At 56.2% G+C, this 17,143-nt stretch overlaps 1 protein-coding gene across 1 annotated transcript in view; it reads left to right on the forward strand.

The window, feature by feature from the left end:
* SPEG (striated muscle enriched protein kinase) overlaps positions 1 to 17,143 on the forward strand; it is a 55,762-nt gene that overhangs the window by 16,456 nt on the left and 22,163 nt on the right. The window contains 8 exon segments of the mRNA XM_070422209.1: positions 127 to 309; positions 9,490 to 9,665; positions 9,885 to 9,973; positions 10,869 to 11,044; positions 13,491 to 13,751; positions 14,764 to 14,922; positions 15,021 to 15,210; positions 15,319 to 15,542. Coding sequence (XP_070278310.1) covers positions 127 to 309; positions 9,490 to 9,665; positions 9,885 to 9,973; positions 10,869 to 11,044; positions 13,491 to 13,751; positions 14,764 to 14,922; positions 15,021 to 15,210; positions 15,319 to 15,542 — 1,458 coding nt within the window.

Consider the following 17,143-nt stretch of genomic DNA (forward strand, 5'->3'; position numbering starts at 1 on the left):
CTCTAAATTCCCTAGGGTGGGGAGAGGAGTGGCTTGGGCTCTGTGTGGGGTGTGGGGTGGAGGGAGATTTGTCCCAGTGGGCCCCTGTGGGCCATGGTGACTGGGCACCCTGCTGCTTCCCCCCAGTGTCCTGGCAGAAGGATGGGTCCACGCTGCGCAGTGATGGCCACCTTCTCATCCGGGCGGAGGGAGAGCGGCACACCCTGCTGCTTCGGGAGGCCCGGTCGGCTGATGCTGGGAACTACATGGCCATCGCTACCAATGAGCTGGGCCAGGCCAGCTGCGCTGCCACGCTGGCTGTGAGACCTGGTAGGGAGCCTGTGGGCCCCAGGGCTGGGTGGGGTGAGCAGTGACCCTTCCCTGTAGGCCCAGGTCCCCTTCCCCTCCCAGCCTAGAGCTCAACTTTCAACCACTGTGCAGATTGTTCTTGTGTCCTTTGCTCTGGTGGAAGCATTTTAAATGGCCTTGGCCTCAGGGCAGAGGCCAAATTCCCAAGGCACACAGCAGGCTGGCCAATTCATGAAGTCCCTGAAATTTGTCTTTAGACATCCTCTAAATGCCATCCTTTCATGGCATTTCCCTGAACAGGGTCCTATGGGGAAAGCAAATTATCCGTGAGTCTCAGAGAAAAAGAATCTCCCTGCTCAAAGGGCTTAAAAACCATCAGGAACCTCTGAGGTCATTTCCTCTCCAGAGCAGCCCCCCTGCTCCCTTAAGAGAGATGCTTTTAAGTGCTTTCCTCCCTCCCTTGTTCCTTCTGTTGAACCCAAAGCTCTAAAGAGGGTCCAGCTGAGACCACTTCTTGGGAGGTGACAGTGACTGAGGCTGCTCTGTTTTCTATTTTTATGAAAGTCCTCACTTGGTGTCAGACTACTTCCTTTGGGTTTAAGCCCAGTTGCTTTCAGGCTCAGGGTAGGGCTGGACTGGTGTCCATGTCCATGGCCATGGCCTGTTCAACTCGTTCAGGTCACTGGGCCCAACAATGTGTTGACCCTGGACAGTGGGGGTAGGAGGAATTGAGGCTGGGAAAGGGGCATTCCAGAAGCAAAAGATGCAGACTCAACCCTCAAGGAGATTACGCTGGGTGAAGACCCTCCACCAGAGGACTTAAGTTGGAAGAAAGTGCAGGGCAGATCAACCCTGTCCCTAGGAGAGTCGAACAGTTGGTCAGTGTTGTGGGATGCTGGATGGAGAGACATGAGGGCCCTGAAGGAGGCTGGGATTTAGACTGGCAGCGGGTGGGGTGGGCATGCCAGGAGGGGCGAGAGAACACGCTGTTCTGTCCCTTCTTTCACTCAGCCCTGCTGGTGACAAGATTACAGAGCCTGTCTTGCTGTGGGTCAGGGCCTCGGCACCTTCACCATCCACCATCAGGGAGTTCTTGGTGGTATCTGACCTGAGTCCAAGTCCTGCTTTACATCCTTATGGTTGTAACTCTCTCGCTTTGCAGAAGAGCAGGTCTTAGCTTACAGACCCCTCCCAGAAGCTCAGATATAAGGCTCTCTCCTTCCCCTTGCCCCTCCCACCTCAAGGAAACATACTGTCCCTCCACTGTGTGCTTCCCTCCTTCCATCACCTCTGGGATCTGCTTCTGATTCAGCTCCCAGCTCCGATTAGGGGGCCCAGGCATGGGTCCAGGACTCTGGTCAATACCTGGCTTGGACTGTTTGGCAAGGAGTGGGGCGGGGGGTGTTCCCCAATACTGGCGCAGGGCCATTTGGGAGCCTTTTATGGTTGGGAAGGAGGCTTGGGGCAAGGCAGCTGTCTGCACTCGTCTTTGCCTGCTGAACCTCCCTGCAGTTGCAGTTTCCTCATTTGTAAACCAGAGATAATTATACTATTCGCAAGAAAGAAAGCAAATGTGTGAACGAGCTTTATGAACTGTAAAGCTATAGACAAATGCTAGTTGTTAGCATTATTAAGTGATGCTGTTGTGCACGGGAGCTCAGGTTCCCTCGAAGCTTCGGGAAGCTGTCTTTCCCGTTTCTTTCCTTTCTTCATACTGTTTATGCCTTGGAGTCTCCTCCCTGTCCTTGCCAAGCCCGCAGCCCCCAACCCCCCATATTTCCCAGATGTCACAGCATCTCTGTGCCTCTCCACCCTGGGGAGCTAGGGTGTGCACCCAGAGCATAGCTCCAGAAAGTCAGACTGGCTCCAGGCTCCAGGGCTTGAGGGGCAGGCACGTGGGTCCAGACTCAGCTCTTGTGGAGGAAGCAGACTTTCTTACCCTACAAGGCTCTGTTTGGTCCAGAGCAGCTGGATGGAGGCCAGTGGACCGGGAGAGCAGCAGGAATGGGCGGAACCAGTGGGTGGCACAGACATTTGGCAAAGGCTGGGGTCCCAGGCCTGGAGTTTGTAGGGAGTGGGAGGGGGGCTAGGGAAGGGTGTTCCAGTGTGGCTGTGGGTGGGGTAGGAGTAGGGTGAGGGAGGGAGTGTCTAGTGTATTTTGGGAAGAGGCCTTGTGGAACCACCTTCTTTTCTTGCTCCTCACCAACCCCTTTGGTAACCAGGACTGGCTGCCCAGTGCCCTCTTGGGGTTCCTACCCCAACAGGACCTGCTTTTGAGGGCTCACAAATCTCAGTTCCTGGTTGGGAACCACTGGAACAGGGAATTGGCAACTAGAGAATGTAGTTACCCTGGTGCTGTGGTTTGGGGGGCACAATGTCCTCACCAGCTCTGGCAGCCCCACCCAGCCCTGGATCCCTCTCATCCTGCCCCACCTCACTGAATAACTGCTGAGTTGAGCTCCCAAAGGGTGTGTGTATCAGGACAGTGGGTTGGAGGGTGTGAGAAGTGCTTAACTGAAGCTAAGCGTTTCACAGCTGCCTGCATCCATCACACAGGCATTTATTGAGTCCCAACTGGGTGCCAAGTGCTACATCTCTTGAAATAGTTTCGTGTGTTTGCGGAGTGCCATATGCTTTCTCCCAAACCCTTTCACGTCTCTTCCCTTACTTGAGCTACGTCACACATGTACAGTTGACCCTTGAACAATTTGGGGGTCAGGGGCACTTACTGCCATTGTAGTAGAAAACCCTCATTTAACTTTAGTTGGGCCTCCCTGTGGGCAGATTCCCGACTGCCAGGTGACCCTTGAACAACGGGGGTTTGAACCGCTCAGATCAATGAGAAACATTCGTGTATGAGGAACCATTGCAGTTCAAACCCCTGTTATTCGGGGTCAGCTGTATATTTCTTGGAGGGACATGATGGGTGGTGACATTCCCAGTTTATAGATGGGAAGGTAAAAATGTGGAGAGTAAAGCGACACAGAGATAGCACGAGGCCAGCATGTCTACTTCACATCTGTAATCTGCCTGGGGTGCTGTAAGCAAGAGGTGAGTGAAATACTCACCTATGGAAAAATAAACATAGTGTGATGGCAGATGAAAATAACATGACTAGTCAGCATCTCCTGAGCACATTGTATATACCAGGCCCTGTGTTGACTGGGTTCTCACATTTAATCCACCCTGTGAGGTAGGTTCTATTATTATGCCCATGTTACAGATGAGGGAACTGAGACTTGGAAAGCTTTAGCAAAGTGCTCTAGAGTAGTGCTGATCAATAGAAATTTCTGTGATAGAACTACTATATACGTGCACAGTCCAATATGGTAGCCACTAGCCACATGTGGGTATTGAGCACTTGAAATGTGGTTAGTGTGACTGAAGGGCTGAATTTTTAATTTCATTTTCATTAATGTACATTTAAATCATCTCAGTGGCTAGTGGTTGCCGTGTTTGCTCAGCCATAGGAGCATAGGGTCCGTGGGAAGCTGGATGGTGATTTGAAGCTCTGCCCTTGGATCTCCCAAGTCTGCACTCCTAACCACTGCACCATACTGTCCCCTTTCCTCTACTCAAGAGGTTCGGGGTTCAGGTAGAATTGTGCTCATGAGCTCATGGGGTGGGGGTGGGAGCAGAGACTGCCGATGCCCTTGGGTTTTCTTTCCTTTCTTGCCCTCCCCCGCCCCTGTGACGGTGGTCCTGCTTTGTTTCCCTGTGTGCCCAGTGTGCACACAGTTGGCTCACCCCACCAAGGGCTCTGGTCAGGAGGAAGGGGGACATGGGTGGCTTCATGTACCCAGGCCTCTGTTCTGCTGCTGTCAGTCCTCCCCTCAAGCACAGGTCTCATCTATTTTCCAGCGGAGACCTTGGCCTCTCCACTTCGCTTTAGCTGGCCACCATGTCCTCATCTGAACAGCAAGGATCATAACCCCTGAGCTGGTTTCTCAGTCAGATTTGTGAGGCTCTGCAGGGCTGAAGATTCAGCTAAGGACCTTTGGTCCAGAGGAAATGGCTTATCAAAGCTCATTTTGGTCCCATCTGTATGATGACATGATCACAACAGAAAAGAGGTGGTTTGGGGAGGTCATGAATATAAAAGGAAAGGAAGAAATTATGGCACTCCTGTCTGCCCCCTTCTCCTGGCCCCAGCAGATTCTTACTTATGAAGTCAGTGGCTGCCTGTGGAAGGGATCTTGAATGCCACATGGCCCCATGGCCCATCCTTGATGGGGTCTGGACAGCATCGAAAGAAAGCAGTGTGGTCTCTTAACTAGACTCAGCCCTCCCTCCCCTTTTCTGTCTCCCAGAAGCAGGTCTGTCCCAACAGGTGTCCCCCCAGGGCTGCTACCTCAGAACGGGGGTCCTCACACACAGCCTATCAGAGGAACGTGGACCTAATTTACTGTGGGTGCCAACGCTGATCTAACATGGGGCAATCTTAAACAGCAATCCTAAATAACCATACGTAACAGCTGAACCACTTCCATGCCTAGGTCAGGCTGACCATGTGAAATGCTCTCTGCTTCCTTGTCTATTTTTAAACCAAAATTAAAACATTCTCAGCACAACTCTTCTCCTTTTCCCTCCCTTTCATGGTGGGATTAGCACAGCAGGCACTTAAACAAATGGCCCCTGGAGAAACCCACTGGGACGGTGCGGGTGGACAGTCGGCTGTGAGCAGCCAGGCCACGTGCAAGGCTGTGAACCTCCAGCACATACTCCCTTCCACAGACACCTCAAGGAGCTCCCTTAGCCCTCAGGGAAGGCACGGAAGCTGGCCTCCATCTTCCGCACCTGAAGTTGATCTGAGGGTGGCTGGAGGCAGCTGAGGCAGCGGGAGGGACCTGCTCTAACATGGTCACGTCCCATTTCTTTCTTCTTTACCTAGTTCTGTAGCCGGAGGGTTTGAGCTGCAGTTCTCTGCACACGCTTTCTGCCTCTGAACATTTGCTCCCGTGGTTTCCTCTTCCAGGATTGCTTTTTTTCTGCTTAAATGGAACTAACTCTTTATTCTAATACACCCCTTCCCTCAGCCCCCTCTTCTTCCCTGGGCCAGAAGTAATGTCCTACTGTCTTCACTACTGTGGCCTTCTCTGCCCCTCTCTTGCCACCTTCCTTGTTCCTGTTTGCTCTTATAGTCCTGTGTGTATCTGGCTTGTCATCCCATCAGCCAGAAGGCTCCTCAGGTTATGGCTGTGCTTTGGCTACTCTTAGCTCTTGCAGCCATACCTGGTGGTCTTCGTGGACAGTCAAGGTCTGTGTGTGAGCTGACAGTGGGGGGTAGAGATCCCCAGGACTTTCCAAGTCCCCGGAACAACCTGGATAACACACAGAGGCTGGGTGAGACACACATCTGCAAAGGGTAATGAGGACCTGTCTGGGAGTGGAGGTTGGGGGCCAGAGGAGACCATAGAGCAGTGGTCCTCAAAGTGTTGTCTCCAGACCAGGAGTACCAGCATCACCTAGGCCAGTGATGGCGAACCTTTTGAGCTCGGCGTGTCAGCATTTTGAAAAACCCTAACTTAACTCTGGTGCTGTGTCACATATAGAAATTTTTTGATATTTGCAACCATAGTAAAACAAAGACTTATATTTTTGATATTTATTTTACATATTTAAACGCCATTTAACAAAAAAAATCAACCAAAAAAATGAGTTCGCATGTCATAGGTTCGCCATCACTGACCTAGGCCCAAAATACCACGTGCGGGCGCGCACGTACAGTGCGATTGAAACTTCGTGGCCCATGCGCAGAAGTCGGTATTTTGTGGAAGAGCCACCCTCCAGGGGCCAAAGAGCCGCATGTGGCTCGCGAGCCGCGGTTTGCCGAGCCACAGTTTGCCGACCACTGACCTAGGGGAATGTGTTAGAGACGCACATCATCAGCTCCAGCCCTGACCTAGTGAATCAGAGACTCAGGGCAGGTCCCAGCAATCTGTGTTTTTAGGAGCTATGTGGGTAATTCTGGTGAATGGTGAATTTGAGAACCACTGCCCTAGAGTTAGGGACCTTGAACAGGTGGGAGGCCAGGTGGTATAGTGGGAACACGTGAGCTATGGAGCCAGACCTCTGAGGTTCAGAGCCCTGCGCTGAAATTTGGTGGCTGAGTGAGATGGGACTGAGTAATACCACCTCTTAGGGTTATCCTCCTTCTCACATGGGGATTGTGTAGGTCCCTAAACTTTCATGTGCATAAGAATCAACAAGGTGCTTTTGAAAATGCAATTTCCTGACCTCTGTTTCAAGAAATCTAATTTTGGGGCGTCAGAGTGAGGCCCAGGAATTTATAGTTTAAACAGGCTCCCAGGTGGTCCTGCTGTGGGTGGTTCAAGGACCATGCTGAGAAGCCCTGAGGTAGAGGGCCTCACACGACGCCTGTCCTGTAGGGGACCCTGACTTGTGGGCTCCCCGATGCCAGTACTTTGATTGACCTGGGAGCAGTGTTGACAGGCCAGACATATGCAGAGTCAGTGTGTTTTGCAGTGGTGGGGTGTGCAAGGGCAGCACCTACATGGTGGACATTTGTGCATCTTGGGTTTGGGGGGTACCTGCTCCCCATTCCCTGGCTGGGGTAACTGTTTCCCACAGTGAGAGCTGGCCTTGTGGGTGGAGCACAGCTGGGATGTAGGGACTGGCTACAAAGATGGTTTTGGTGGAGGGGCCAATGAAAAGGGGTGGTACCAGAGCCTGGTGTGGAACCGTAGTGGCTCTGGGATCTGGAGACAGAGATCCCTGATCAGCCTCCTTGGCCACACAATTTTGGGAGCCCAGAGGGGTGGGGGCCATGGTCTGGTTTCAGAGAGGCCCAGTTCTGGCCCTTCTGTAGCCAGAGCCTCCTGCTTAGGCTGCACTGACAGCCCCCTCTCTGAGGGGCTTTAAGGACTCTGATTAGCTTGGCCACTGGATGCCCCAAGGTGCTGTTCCCCTAGCCACCACCAGAGGGCTCTGAGGATCCCTGCAAACTTTACCCATCAGCTTTAATCTCTCCTCTCCCTCCCTGGGCCAGTGGCCTCAGCGCTGTCCAACCTGGAGGTGACTCAAGAGGTCACCAGAATCCACAGAGGGGAGGGGGTGCCTGCCTTCAGAGGCCATGCCTGTGATCTCAGCATCAGCTAATGGCAAGCCCCGAGCAGATACTCACCAAGTGACCATTCTGACTTCCTTCCCCACCCCCACCTCAAGACAGCCAGCCTGAATGGTGAACCCCCTCTTCTGCCAGTTCCCCCCCCTCTTCACTGGCAATGATGGGAAACACAAGTCATAGCTTGGGAATGTGGCCCTGGGCAGGGGTGATAGGAGGAGGGAGAAGGACATGTGACCTCTCCACAGCTCCCCTGCTCTGTCTCTAAGCCCCTTCCTCGCCCCAAATACAGATGGGTGCTGGTAGTGAGGGCTGAGGGGGAAGCAGCCCCTGCCTCCTGACCGCTGGCCCTGGTGGGGCTGATGAGGGGAGGGACAACTGCCAACTGGTAGCACCCGTAGGAAGAGTGTTGGGCACAGGCCCAGTGTCCTGTGGTGGCTGCTGGGCCAAACCTGCCATGGCAGGATGGGGAGACAGAGATGGGATTCTGGGCCCACTCAGATGGAGAGGGGCTTCTCTGGGAGCCGAGTTCTCGGATTCTCAGCACCAGAGAAAACAGGCTGTGGCCTGGCTCGTAGCATTTGAGGCTTGTTGGGAATCTCAGTGGTTTGGTCAGAGCAAGGGGCCTCATCGGGGCTGTTTGCCTTCGGTACCTCCTCTGGTGGACTCGTTGAAATGAGTGGGTCAGGGCAAGCATCTTGGATGCTGCCACCCCATCTTCCCCTGGGGACCAAGGCCTTGGTGCTTTGAATCGAGGCGCCACTGAGGGGGCTTTGTGCTTGTCAGGGTCCAGAGCTGTAAGGAGAGAAAAGGCAGATCCTGCTGCTGGGGAATGAGCAGGGTGGCTAAATACAGCCGCCAGCACTCTGCCCCTCCCCTCTCCTCCCCCTCCACTCCAGGCCCAGGCTGCCTGTGGTCTCAGCAGGAACCACCTCCCCAGCCAGCTGCCTGCCTGCCACCCAGCCTGTCCCCACCAGGCCAGCCCCCACCTTTCCCTTCCCCTCCCCCAGGACCTTGTGCAGAGCCTCAGCAGGGTCAGCGAGTGAGTGGGGCTGGGCAGGCTGGGCTCTTGCTCTCTGGGGAACCTGGCAGGGTGGGTAGTGGGCAGGCAGCGGAAAGGCCTGGTGCCAGGACAGAGCCTTCGGGACAGGCTCAGGCTGGGGTCTGTGTGGCAGAATCTCCAGGTGAGTTGGGGTGCAGCCCTGTGGGGGGCCGGGCCACAGGGACTTGGGGTGGGGGAACCAGGAGGAGGGGCCAGGGGGCTGTGGCAGATTCATGTCTGTATTTGGCAGTCGGCGAGAAGCCAGCTCAGTGAAGCTGGGCCCCTGGCCAGTTGCAGGGGAGGGCGTCAGGGCCCTGGAGACACCCCTCCCCCAAAGACACACTGGTGCCCCTTCCTCTTCCCCAGCTGCCTTTCTTTGTGGATGACTCAAACTCTGCTCTCCCATCTCCTGAGAGTTTGGGGGCCCATGCTTTAGGTCTGGGGCCAACAGGTGCTCCTGGGGTATCTGGGGCAGGAAGCTGAGAACGGAGAGGGGGAAGGGCAGGCTGAACAGTGCCACCTCATTGGCCCTGGCACTGAGGTCAGGATGGGGCTTGTCTGAGGTGTGTGTTCCTCTGCACTAGGCCCAGTTCACCCAAGATACGGGTGTCCTAGTTGTGCCACCCTGGGGTCCAGAGACGTGAACCACCTGCATTAGGAGCCTGCGATTCTGTGCCAGGAATGTGTGGGTTCCAGGCTCCAGTGGAATTCCACGTCTCCCACAAGGCCCAGGAGTGGCCCTTCTGCTGTCTGAATCCTTGGCCCCAGGCCATTCCCTCTGGTTCCCCTGCTAGGAGGATGAGCAGGGTCAGTATTAGGAGAGTCTGTGACAGGATTCAGGGACTCAGGGAAGGAAATACCTGGCAAGGTCATATAGCAAGCAAGCCCCGGGAAGTGAGGTCACAGCTGGGCCAGCCTGCAGGAACCGTCGTCTCACCTCCTGGGCTCCCATTCCAGACCTTATCAGGTCCTTGATCTCAGGCTGATCCATGTATAGCTCTCTCAGTCTCTCTGCCCTCCTTCCTCTCCTGACATCCCTCTATGTGCCACCGTCTCTCCTCTGTCTCTCCTCCAGGTGGGTCCACATCCCCTTTCAGCAGCCCCATCACCTCTGATGAGGAGTACCTGAGCCCCCCAGAGGAGTTCCCGGAGCCTGGGGAGACCTGGCCCCAACCCCCCACCATGAAGCTCAGTCCCAGCCAGAACCGCCGCTCCTCAGATGCTGGCTCCAAGGCGCCCCCCACCTTCAAGGTCAGATCACGGAGCCCAGCCTCAGCCTCCTGACTACCTCCATTCCTTTGTGTGGCCTCTTGTTCTTGGGGCCATACCAGGTTCTAGCACAGCCTGGAGCTTGACCCCATTAACTGAGAGCCAGCCTAGGTCAAACTGGGGTTGAAGAGGCCTCTGTCCCAGATCCCTTAACCCCCAAGGAGCTGCAGCTGGGCCCTGACACTTTGGGGTTCCCTGCAGGTCTCCCTTATGGACCAGTCAGTAAGAGAAGGCCAAGATGTTACCATGAGCATCCGTGTGCAGGGGGAGCCCAAGCCAGTGGTCTCCTGGTGAGTAGCAGCTAACCACCACCTGCCAGCTCCCCTCCTCCCAGGCCTGGCCCTGTGAGATCTGGCTCTGGACAGAGGGGACTGGGCCCTTGGTGGACTTTCCGTTGATCTGTAGGGGGCCACATTCCGAGGTACAGTGGTGCCACTCCCCCAACCTGCCCCTGCCTCTGTCCCCGCCTGCGTTCAGGGCTCACTGGGGGCTTCCTCCTGGAGGCGGGGTTTGTTCACTTGGGCCGAAGAGCTTGGAGCCATCTCACTCCCTGAGGAGGCTGCCCACCCCCAGTCCATTGACCACAGGCTGATTTTTGAGGCCTTCTCTGCGCCCAGCCCTGTGCTAAGCCCAGGTGGAACCATTTGTTTCTGAGCTGCCAGAGCCCGGCGTTAAATTTGGGCCTCATATGTGGTGCTACATCCCAGGTGCCTGGAGCTTTGATTAGTTCGCTCAGGTTATTGTTTTTATTGGTTTGGGTTCTACTTCATTTTTAATTGATTGTCTCGTCCCCAGTGTGATTTCTTAACATTGTAAGTTATTTCATGTCCCTTTGGGGAAGTGGGGAAGCTACCTGTTCATTATAAAGAAATAAAAATAAGACATGAGGAAATTTAAGAGCTATTAAGAGCTGAAGAGCATGGCGCCACTCTAGGTGCAGTTCAGTTCCAAGAAAGGAGATACCCAGGTGGGAAGACGTGATCCGGAAGTTCCTGGTGGAGGTGGGATGTGGAGTCAGGGTGAAAACCTATCTGTAACCCAGGGTGCCCATGGTCAGTGGGACAGATCTGGGGAGGGGACAAATGATGAGCAGGAAGGAGAGGCCAGCTTGGCGCTGTGCCCCCACTTCCTCATGTGCAGGTGAGGACCCTGGGCCCTGGGACTGAGTTCTTGCCCCTCTGACAGGCTGAGAAACCGCCAGCCCGTGCGCCCAGACAAGCGGCGCTTCGCGGAGGAGGCAGAGGGTGGGCTGTGCCGGCTGCGGATCCTGGCCGCTGAGCGGGGTGACGCTGGCTTCTACACTTGCAAAGCAGTTAACGAGTATGGCGCTCGGCAGTGCGAGGCCCGCCTGGAGGTCCGAGGTGAGTACATCCCACTCCCCATGAACACCCCCCCCTCCCACACACACACATCTGGCCCCGGCCTCATTCCTGCCCAATTGCCAATGTTCACAGAACCTTAGTTACGGGATGCCAGAACTGAAAGGGCCTTCAGAGCCCCAAGTTTAGCTGCTCATGTTGTGGTTGGGGAAACTGAGGTCCAGAGAGGGAAAGTGACTTTCCCAGGCCACATGGCAACTTGCCCAGTGCTCAGCTTACTACCCAGTACTGCCTTCCCCATGCTCAGGCATACCTGCCCCTGATGCCAGCCAGAGACCTTGTTCCTGCCACCAGCCATCCTCTCTTTCACTCTTCTATGCCTTTGTCACCTTGCCCTTCCCAGGCCCCCCCTCACACCCACGCCCCTCTCTCCTATTACCCATCTCATTGCTGTGCAGAATCTACTGTGGCTGGGGGTGGCAGTGGGAATGTCTGATAGTTGGACCCGTTCGGAGGGGCCCTTGGGGTGATTTGGGCATGGAGCATTGCCGGGACTCAGGGGTGCCAGGGTGAGCAGAGCTGTGAAATGTGGAGAGGGCTGAGTACCAGAGTCGGGCCTAAGGGTAGGGGGCCTTTCAGGCATCAGGGATGGCAGGCCCTAGCCAGGCTGCCTTGGGGGGCAGTGCTTTTCTTCCCAAGGACTGGCCATTTGCCTCTCCTTTCACCTCCCTTTTCCCTGTGGACAGTTCAGGGCTGGGAACCCCTTCTCAGCTCCGCACTCAGCCATCGTCCCCCCTTCCTGGCAGAGGCCAGTTTTGAGAGCTTCCAGGATCCCCAGACCCTGCTGGAGCCCAGACCCTCACAGTCATGGTTGCCCCAATGGGCCCCGCCTGCCTCAGTTACCGGACCCTGTGCCTCCTGTTCCTGGGTTCGCCTACTCCTCAGTCTCTAAATTCTTCCATCCCCACCCCAACCCCCATCCCCACAGCCTGGCCCATTCCCTGCCCTGCGCCTGCCCCTTCAGGGTCTGGTCTGCCCTGCTTCTCTGTGCTAACCCATGTCTCGGTGCTTCTCTCTCTTTGGAATTCTCCCCAACATCTCTCAGGTTTTGGGGTGCTCCTGGTAGCTGTGAATGCCTCTCCCCTGGTTGCCCAGGGCCTCTACCTGCCCAGAAAACCCAGGGCCCCGGCCTCTGGCTGGCTGCCTGCCCCCCACCCCAGGGCTGCGCTTGGGGGAGCTGAACGTGGCAGTGCTGCCCTGGCAGTTGGAGAGACAGCTGTCTGTGCTGGGGGCCTAGCCAGGCTGCGTGCGTGCTTGTGTGTGCGTGTGCGTGTGCGTGTACTGCACTAACCTGCCGCTTGCTGACTGAGGTTTTTGTCTGTACACAGGCGAGTGAGCTCAGGGGGCCGACTGCGCTCCCCCCGCTACCCTCCGAGCCGCGCCCTGTCTCAGGCACCTCTCGGACCTCGCTGTGTTTCACTGCCTCCTGCCCACAGACCCTGCCGGCCTGGACCCTGTTCCAGCCTCCCCTCCCCTCCCCTCCCTTTCCCGTGCAGCATCCTAGGGTAGCCCTGGGCCCCTGTGGACCCCTCCCTCCCCAAGTGGACATATGACTGGGCTAGGAGCCCCACATGGACTGAGTGCCAGGAAGGGGTGGCCATGAGGACTATCAAGACCCCTTCCCAGTCTCTCCCTGCAGGGGAGCACCCAGGGAGTGCATGTGCTGCCACTGCTACAGGCCCTGTCTGTCTATCCGTTTGTCTGTCTGTGTGTCTGTGACAGTCAGGAAAGGATGCCTCCAAGCTGGCGTGGGATAAAGCAGAGGGGGAGAGACAGGGCATAGCACCTGCAAGGTGGAGGGCCCAGAGGGGTCGGGGCTGTTGACAAGGAGCTCATGAAGTGGGGGCAGAGCACTGACCATTCCAGGAACGGGTTTTCAGCGGTACAACACTATTTCACAAGGGGCCAGAAGCCAGAGGCCCCGGCCCTGCGCTGATGAGGAGGCCTGGCTGAGTCCTGGCTGTGGGCAGGTGTAGGGCCCACGTGGGGCTCCCCCTTTCACTGTCAGAGTCTGGGAGGCTCTGTCTGGGAGCGAGGGAGTTAGCCAGACTTGACATGGGTGTAGGGGCCTCCTGTAGAGGGTGTGGAGATACTCACAGTACCTGTTTCTTAGTTCAAATAAAGTCCAGTTTGTACCCAGCTGGTGTGCTGTGTGGTATTATTTTCCGCCGCCGTCTCTGCCCTCAGTTTCACTGTCCTTGATTCCTGCCGCTTCCCGAGTTCCCCCTCCCTGGCCCAGCTGGGGTCGCTGTCCTGAAGCCAGGCCTGAGACCTGGCCGGCCATGAGGGTGGGCTTTCCCTGTGTCTCCAAAGGAACAAAATGCATCTCTCTCTCTGTGTCTGTCTGTCTCTCTCTGTGTGCGTGTGTGTCTCCCTCACCCCGTGTCTCCGCTCCATGTGTGCCTACTCCCCGTGGCCGCTCCCCCAGCACACCCTGAGAGCCGGTCCCTGGCCGTGCTGGCCCCCCTGCAGGACGTGGACGTGGGGGCCGGGGAAATGGCGCTGTTTGAGTGCCTGGTGGCGGGTCCTGCGGACGTGGAGGTGGACTGGCTGTGCCGTGGCCGCCTGCTGCAGCCCGCGCTGCTCAAATGCAAGATGCATTTCGATGGTCGGAAATGCAAGCTGCTGCTCACCTCCGTGCACGAGGACGACAGTGGCGTCTACACCTGCAAGCTCAGCACGGCCAAAGGTAACTGCCCACTTGGGCCCCAGGGCTGCCTCGGGCCCCCAAGAGTTGGAGGGGAAGGATTCTGGGGGAAGAGTGATAGATGGGAGAGGGTGCCATACACCTGCCTCAGTAAACGCACTTGGAGTAGCACCTAGAGCAGTACCTGGCAGGAAGGGCCTCCCGTGTCAGTGTCAGCTGCTGTTCCTGTAGGAGCCCCTCTGCTGAGGTGTGGCAGACAAACCTGGGTGTGGGTTCCAGTTCCTGCCCCGTCGCATACCAGCCGCCTGACTTTGGACAAGTCACTTCATCTCTCTGAGCTCAGACTATTCATGTGTAAAAACGGGATCATGATAATGCCTAGCTCGGGGATCGGTAGGATTAATGAGATAATGAATGTAAAGAACAAAGCACAGCGCCTGGCCAAGGGTGCCACCTAATAAATGTCAGCCATTAGTTTTATGAATGACTTCTCTGTCCTGGTCCCCGTCCTCGTTTGAGGAGGAGACAATGCCTCGCCAGGTTGTGGTAATGAGCACCTAAGGTGACACTGGAGGGACCTTGTAGGCAGGAAGGGACCAGGTCAGCGTCGGGTGCTGTCACTTCCCCCAGAAGATTGTCTGTGGGGCAGTGGAGTGGGGCGAAGGGGCATGTGCTTTATGTCTGGGGTGGTGGGAGGAAGTATGGGCAAAACCCAGGTGCAGAGGAGAATTCCAAGGGGAGGGAAAAGGGGTGCAGGGGAGGAAACGGGCTTGCCTTCTAGGCCCCTCTTATTGCTGAGCTGAGCATCATCCTGGGTGGGCAAGGTGAGCTGAGGACGGGAGAGCCGGGCTGGGGCCCTGGACATTGTATCCCTAGCCACCATGGCAGCCTCTGCCACCCTTGCTGACCTCTACCTTCCTGAGAAGGCCCAGTGCCTCTTCCAGTGCCTAGGGACCTTGCTGGGTTCCAGCTCCTGGCCCAGGCAGGGGGCCTGTGGGTCGGGGTACCTGGGGTTCCGTGGTCTTGGATGCCCCAGTGCTGATCCCTCCCGCAGATGAGCTGACCTGCAGCGCCCGGCTGACGGTGCGGCCCTCACTGGCGCCCTTGTTCACACGGATGCTGGAGGATTTGGAGGTGCTGGAAGGCCGCACGGCCCGCTTCGACTGCAAGATCAGTGGCACCCCACCCCCCTCCGTGACCTGGACTCATTTTGGTATGGCCCTCCACCCTGCAGATGTTGGGGGACCCCCAAGGGCCAGAGAGCAGGACCCCTCTCTGAGTCTGCTGTGCATTCCGCCTCTCTCCCCCCAGGCCGCGCCGTGGAGGAGAGTGAGAACTTGCGTCTGCGGCAGGATGGGGGGCTGCACTCGCTGCACATTGCCCATGTGGGCGGTGAGGATGAGGGGCTCTATGCTGTCAGTGCTACCAACACCCATGGCCAGGCCCACTGCTCGGCCCAGCTCTACGTGGAGGAGCCTCGGACAGCCGCCACTGGCCCCAGGTACTGCCTGGGGCCCAGAGCTGCCAGGGCTGCCTCTGTGGGGCCCCAGCCCAGCCTGTGACAGGAGGCAAAGCTCTGGGACTCTGGGCAGCTTTGTGATTTTTGCAGCTCGAAGCTGGAGAAGATGCCATCCATCCCTGAGGAGCCAGAGCATGGTGAGCTGGAGCGGCTGTCCATGCCCGACTTCCTGCGGCCGCTGCAGGACCTGGAAGTGGGACTGGCCAAGGAGGCCATGCTGGAGTGCCAGGTGACTGGCCTGCCCTACCCCACCATCAGCTGGTTCCACAATGGCCACCGTATCCAGAGCAGTGATGACCGGCGCATGATGCAGTGTACGTGCTGGGGAAGGGGCCCTGGGGAGTGTCCCCTCCAGCACCTCTCTGCTTGTGGTGCCCTCCGCTGTGCTCACCCTCAGGCCTTCCTTTTCTAGCCTCGTCAAGGATGAGGCATCTAGTGGAGGGGAGCCCGGAAAGACTATGAGGTCGCCTCCTGACTTGAGCCCACACAGCACCCATCTTGCTGAGTCACGACTCTGGACCTCATTAGCTCCTTAGACACTTACTAGACAGCCTGCTACTGATCGTGGGCAGGTTACAGAACCCCTCTGTGCCTCAGTTTCCTCATCTGTAATCAGTTTGTTAGAGAATTAGATCAGCAAGTACATATAGAACACTTAGGGCGTGGCAAATAGCAAGTGGTCAGTACGTGTCATATCTTATGATTATTGCTACTGTTTTTGCCACCATTGTCATTCTCATTGGTAAAGTAGAGAAATTTCAGTGAAAAGGCCCATGCGGCCAGTGTCTGGCACCGAGAGGATGCTTGGCCAAGGCTATTCATGAATAGCAAGTAAAGAAGGAGCTGGAGGAAAATAGAGGGATGTATTTGGGACCGTGTCCTCAGCCTGGGGTGTATCCCATGGGACTATTTCAGTTCCACCCTCGAAGGAATCAGAGTCTCCAGTGGAAAGGGCCATCTACCCCCATCAGACAGCGCCACTCTGTGCCACATGATGGCCTCCTCTGACAGCAGCAGGGTGACAAAACTCAGCGCCTCATGTGTGCCAGGCCCTGAGTGCTAAAAGCCTGGCGTGGATGATCTCACCATGGGCCTGTGAGGCAGCTACGATTATTCCTGTTTAAAGATGGGGAAACTGAGGCTTACGGAGGATCAAGGACTTGCTCAGAGGCAGGCAAGGACCATCTGACTCTGGCTCCCACCTCCTAACCAGGATGCCCCCTGTCGGCCGTGCCCATTTCCAGTGCCACCACTGAGGTCCTTCCCCTCTGCCCTCCACCACAGCAGTTGTCTGCTCAGCCCACAGGCTTCCTATCTCTCCATCTGCTTGAGGCCCTGGGTGGGTGTCTGGCTCAGAATCTGAGCTGGCGTCTCTTCTGTTTGTATCTGGGGTCAGCGGCCCTTGGTTTCTCTTCCTTTATAAATAGTCTCAGTAGAGATAAATGGGTGACTGCTCCATGGGAGATAACCACTGAGAGGAGGGAGGGTATTTGGGGACAGCCCTTATATGAATGAGGATAGTGTAGGCCTCTTCCTCTTCCTGTCCCTGCTGGAGACAGCTCCCTTATCATCATTCTGGGAACACAGTGTAGGGACAGAGCTTTGAATTCAGAGGGAACCAAGTTCAAGCCATTGCTCCATCATTTATTAGCCATGTGACCTTGGACAAGTCCATTAATGTCTCTGACCTCATTGGCAAAATAAGGATAATTTTGCAAGGTTATTGAAAGGATTATGGGGGTGGGAAATGTATGTCAAGTAGCTGGCATAGCAGAACACTCTTATTGGAGGTTATAATGTAATACATATATTTGGCACTTACTGCATGCTAGGTAGTGGGTTCTGATGGAGATCCTGGGGAGGGGAGAAGGGATGGGGGTGCTGAGTGGGGCCACCAGTCATGGCACAGGAGGTT

Source organism: Myotis yumanensis, unplaced genomic scaffold, assembly GCF_028538775.1.
Source record: "Myotis yumanensis isolate MYYU_CA2020_CCGP unplaced genomic scaffold, mMyoYum1.0.hap1 SCAF_8, whole genome shotgun sequence".
NCBI lineage: Eukaryota > Metazoa > Chordata > Mammalia > Chiroptera > Vespertilionidae > Myotis > Myotis yumanensis.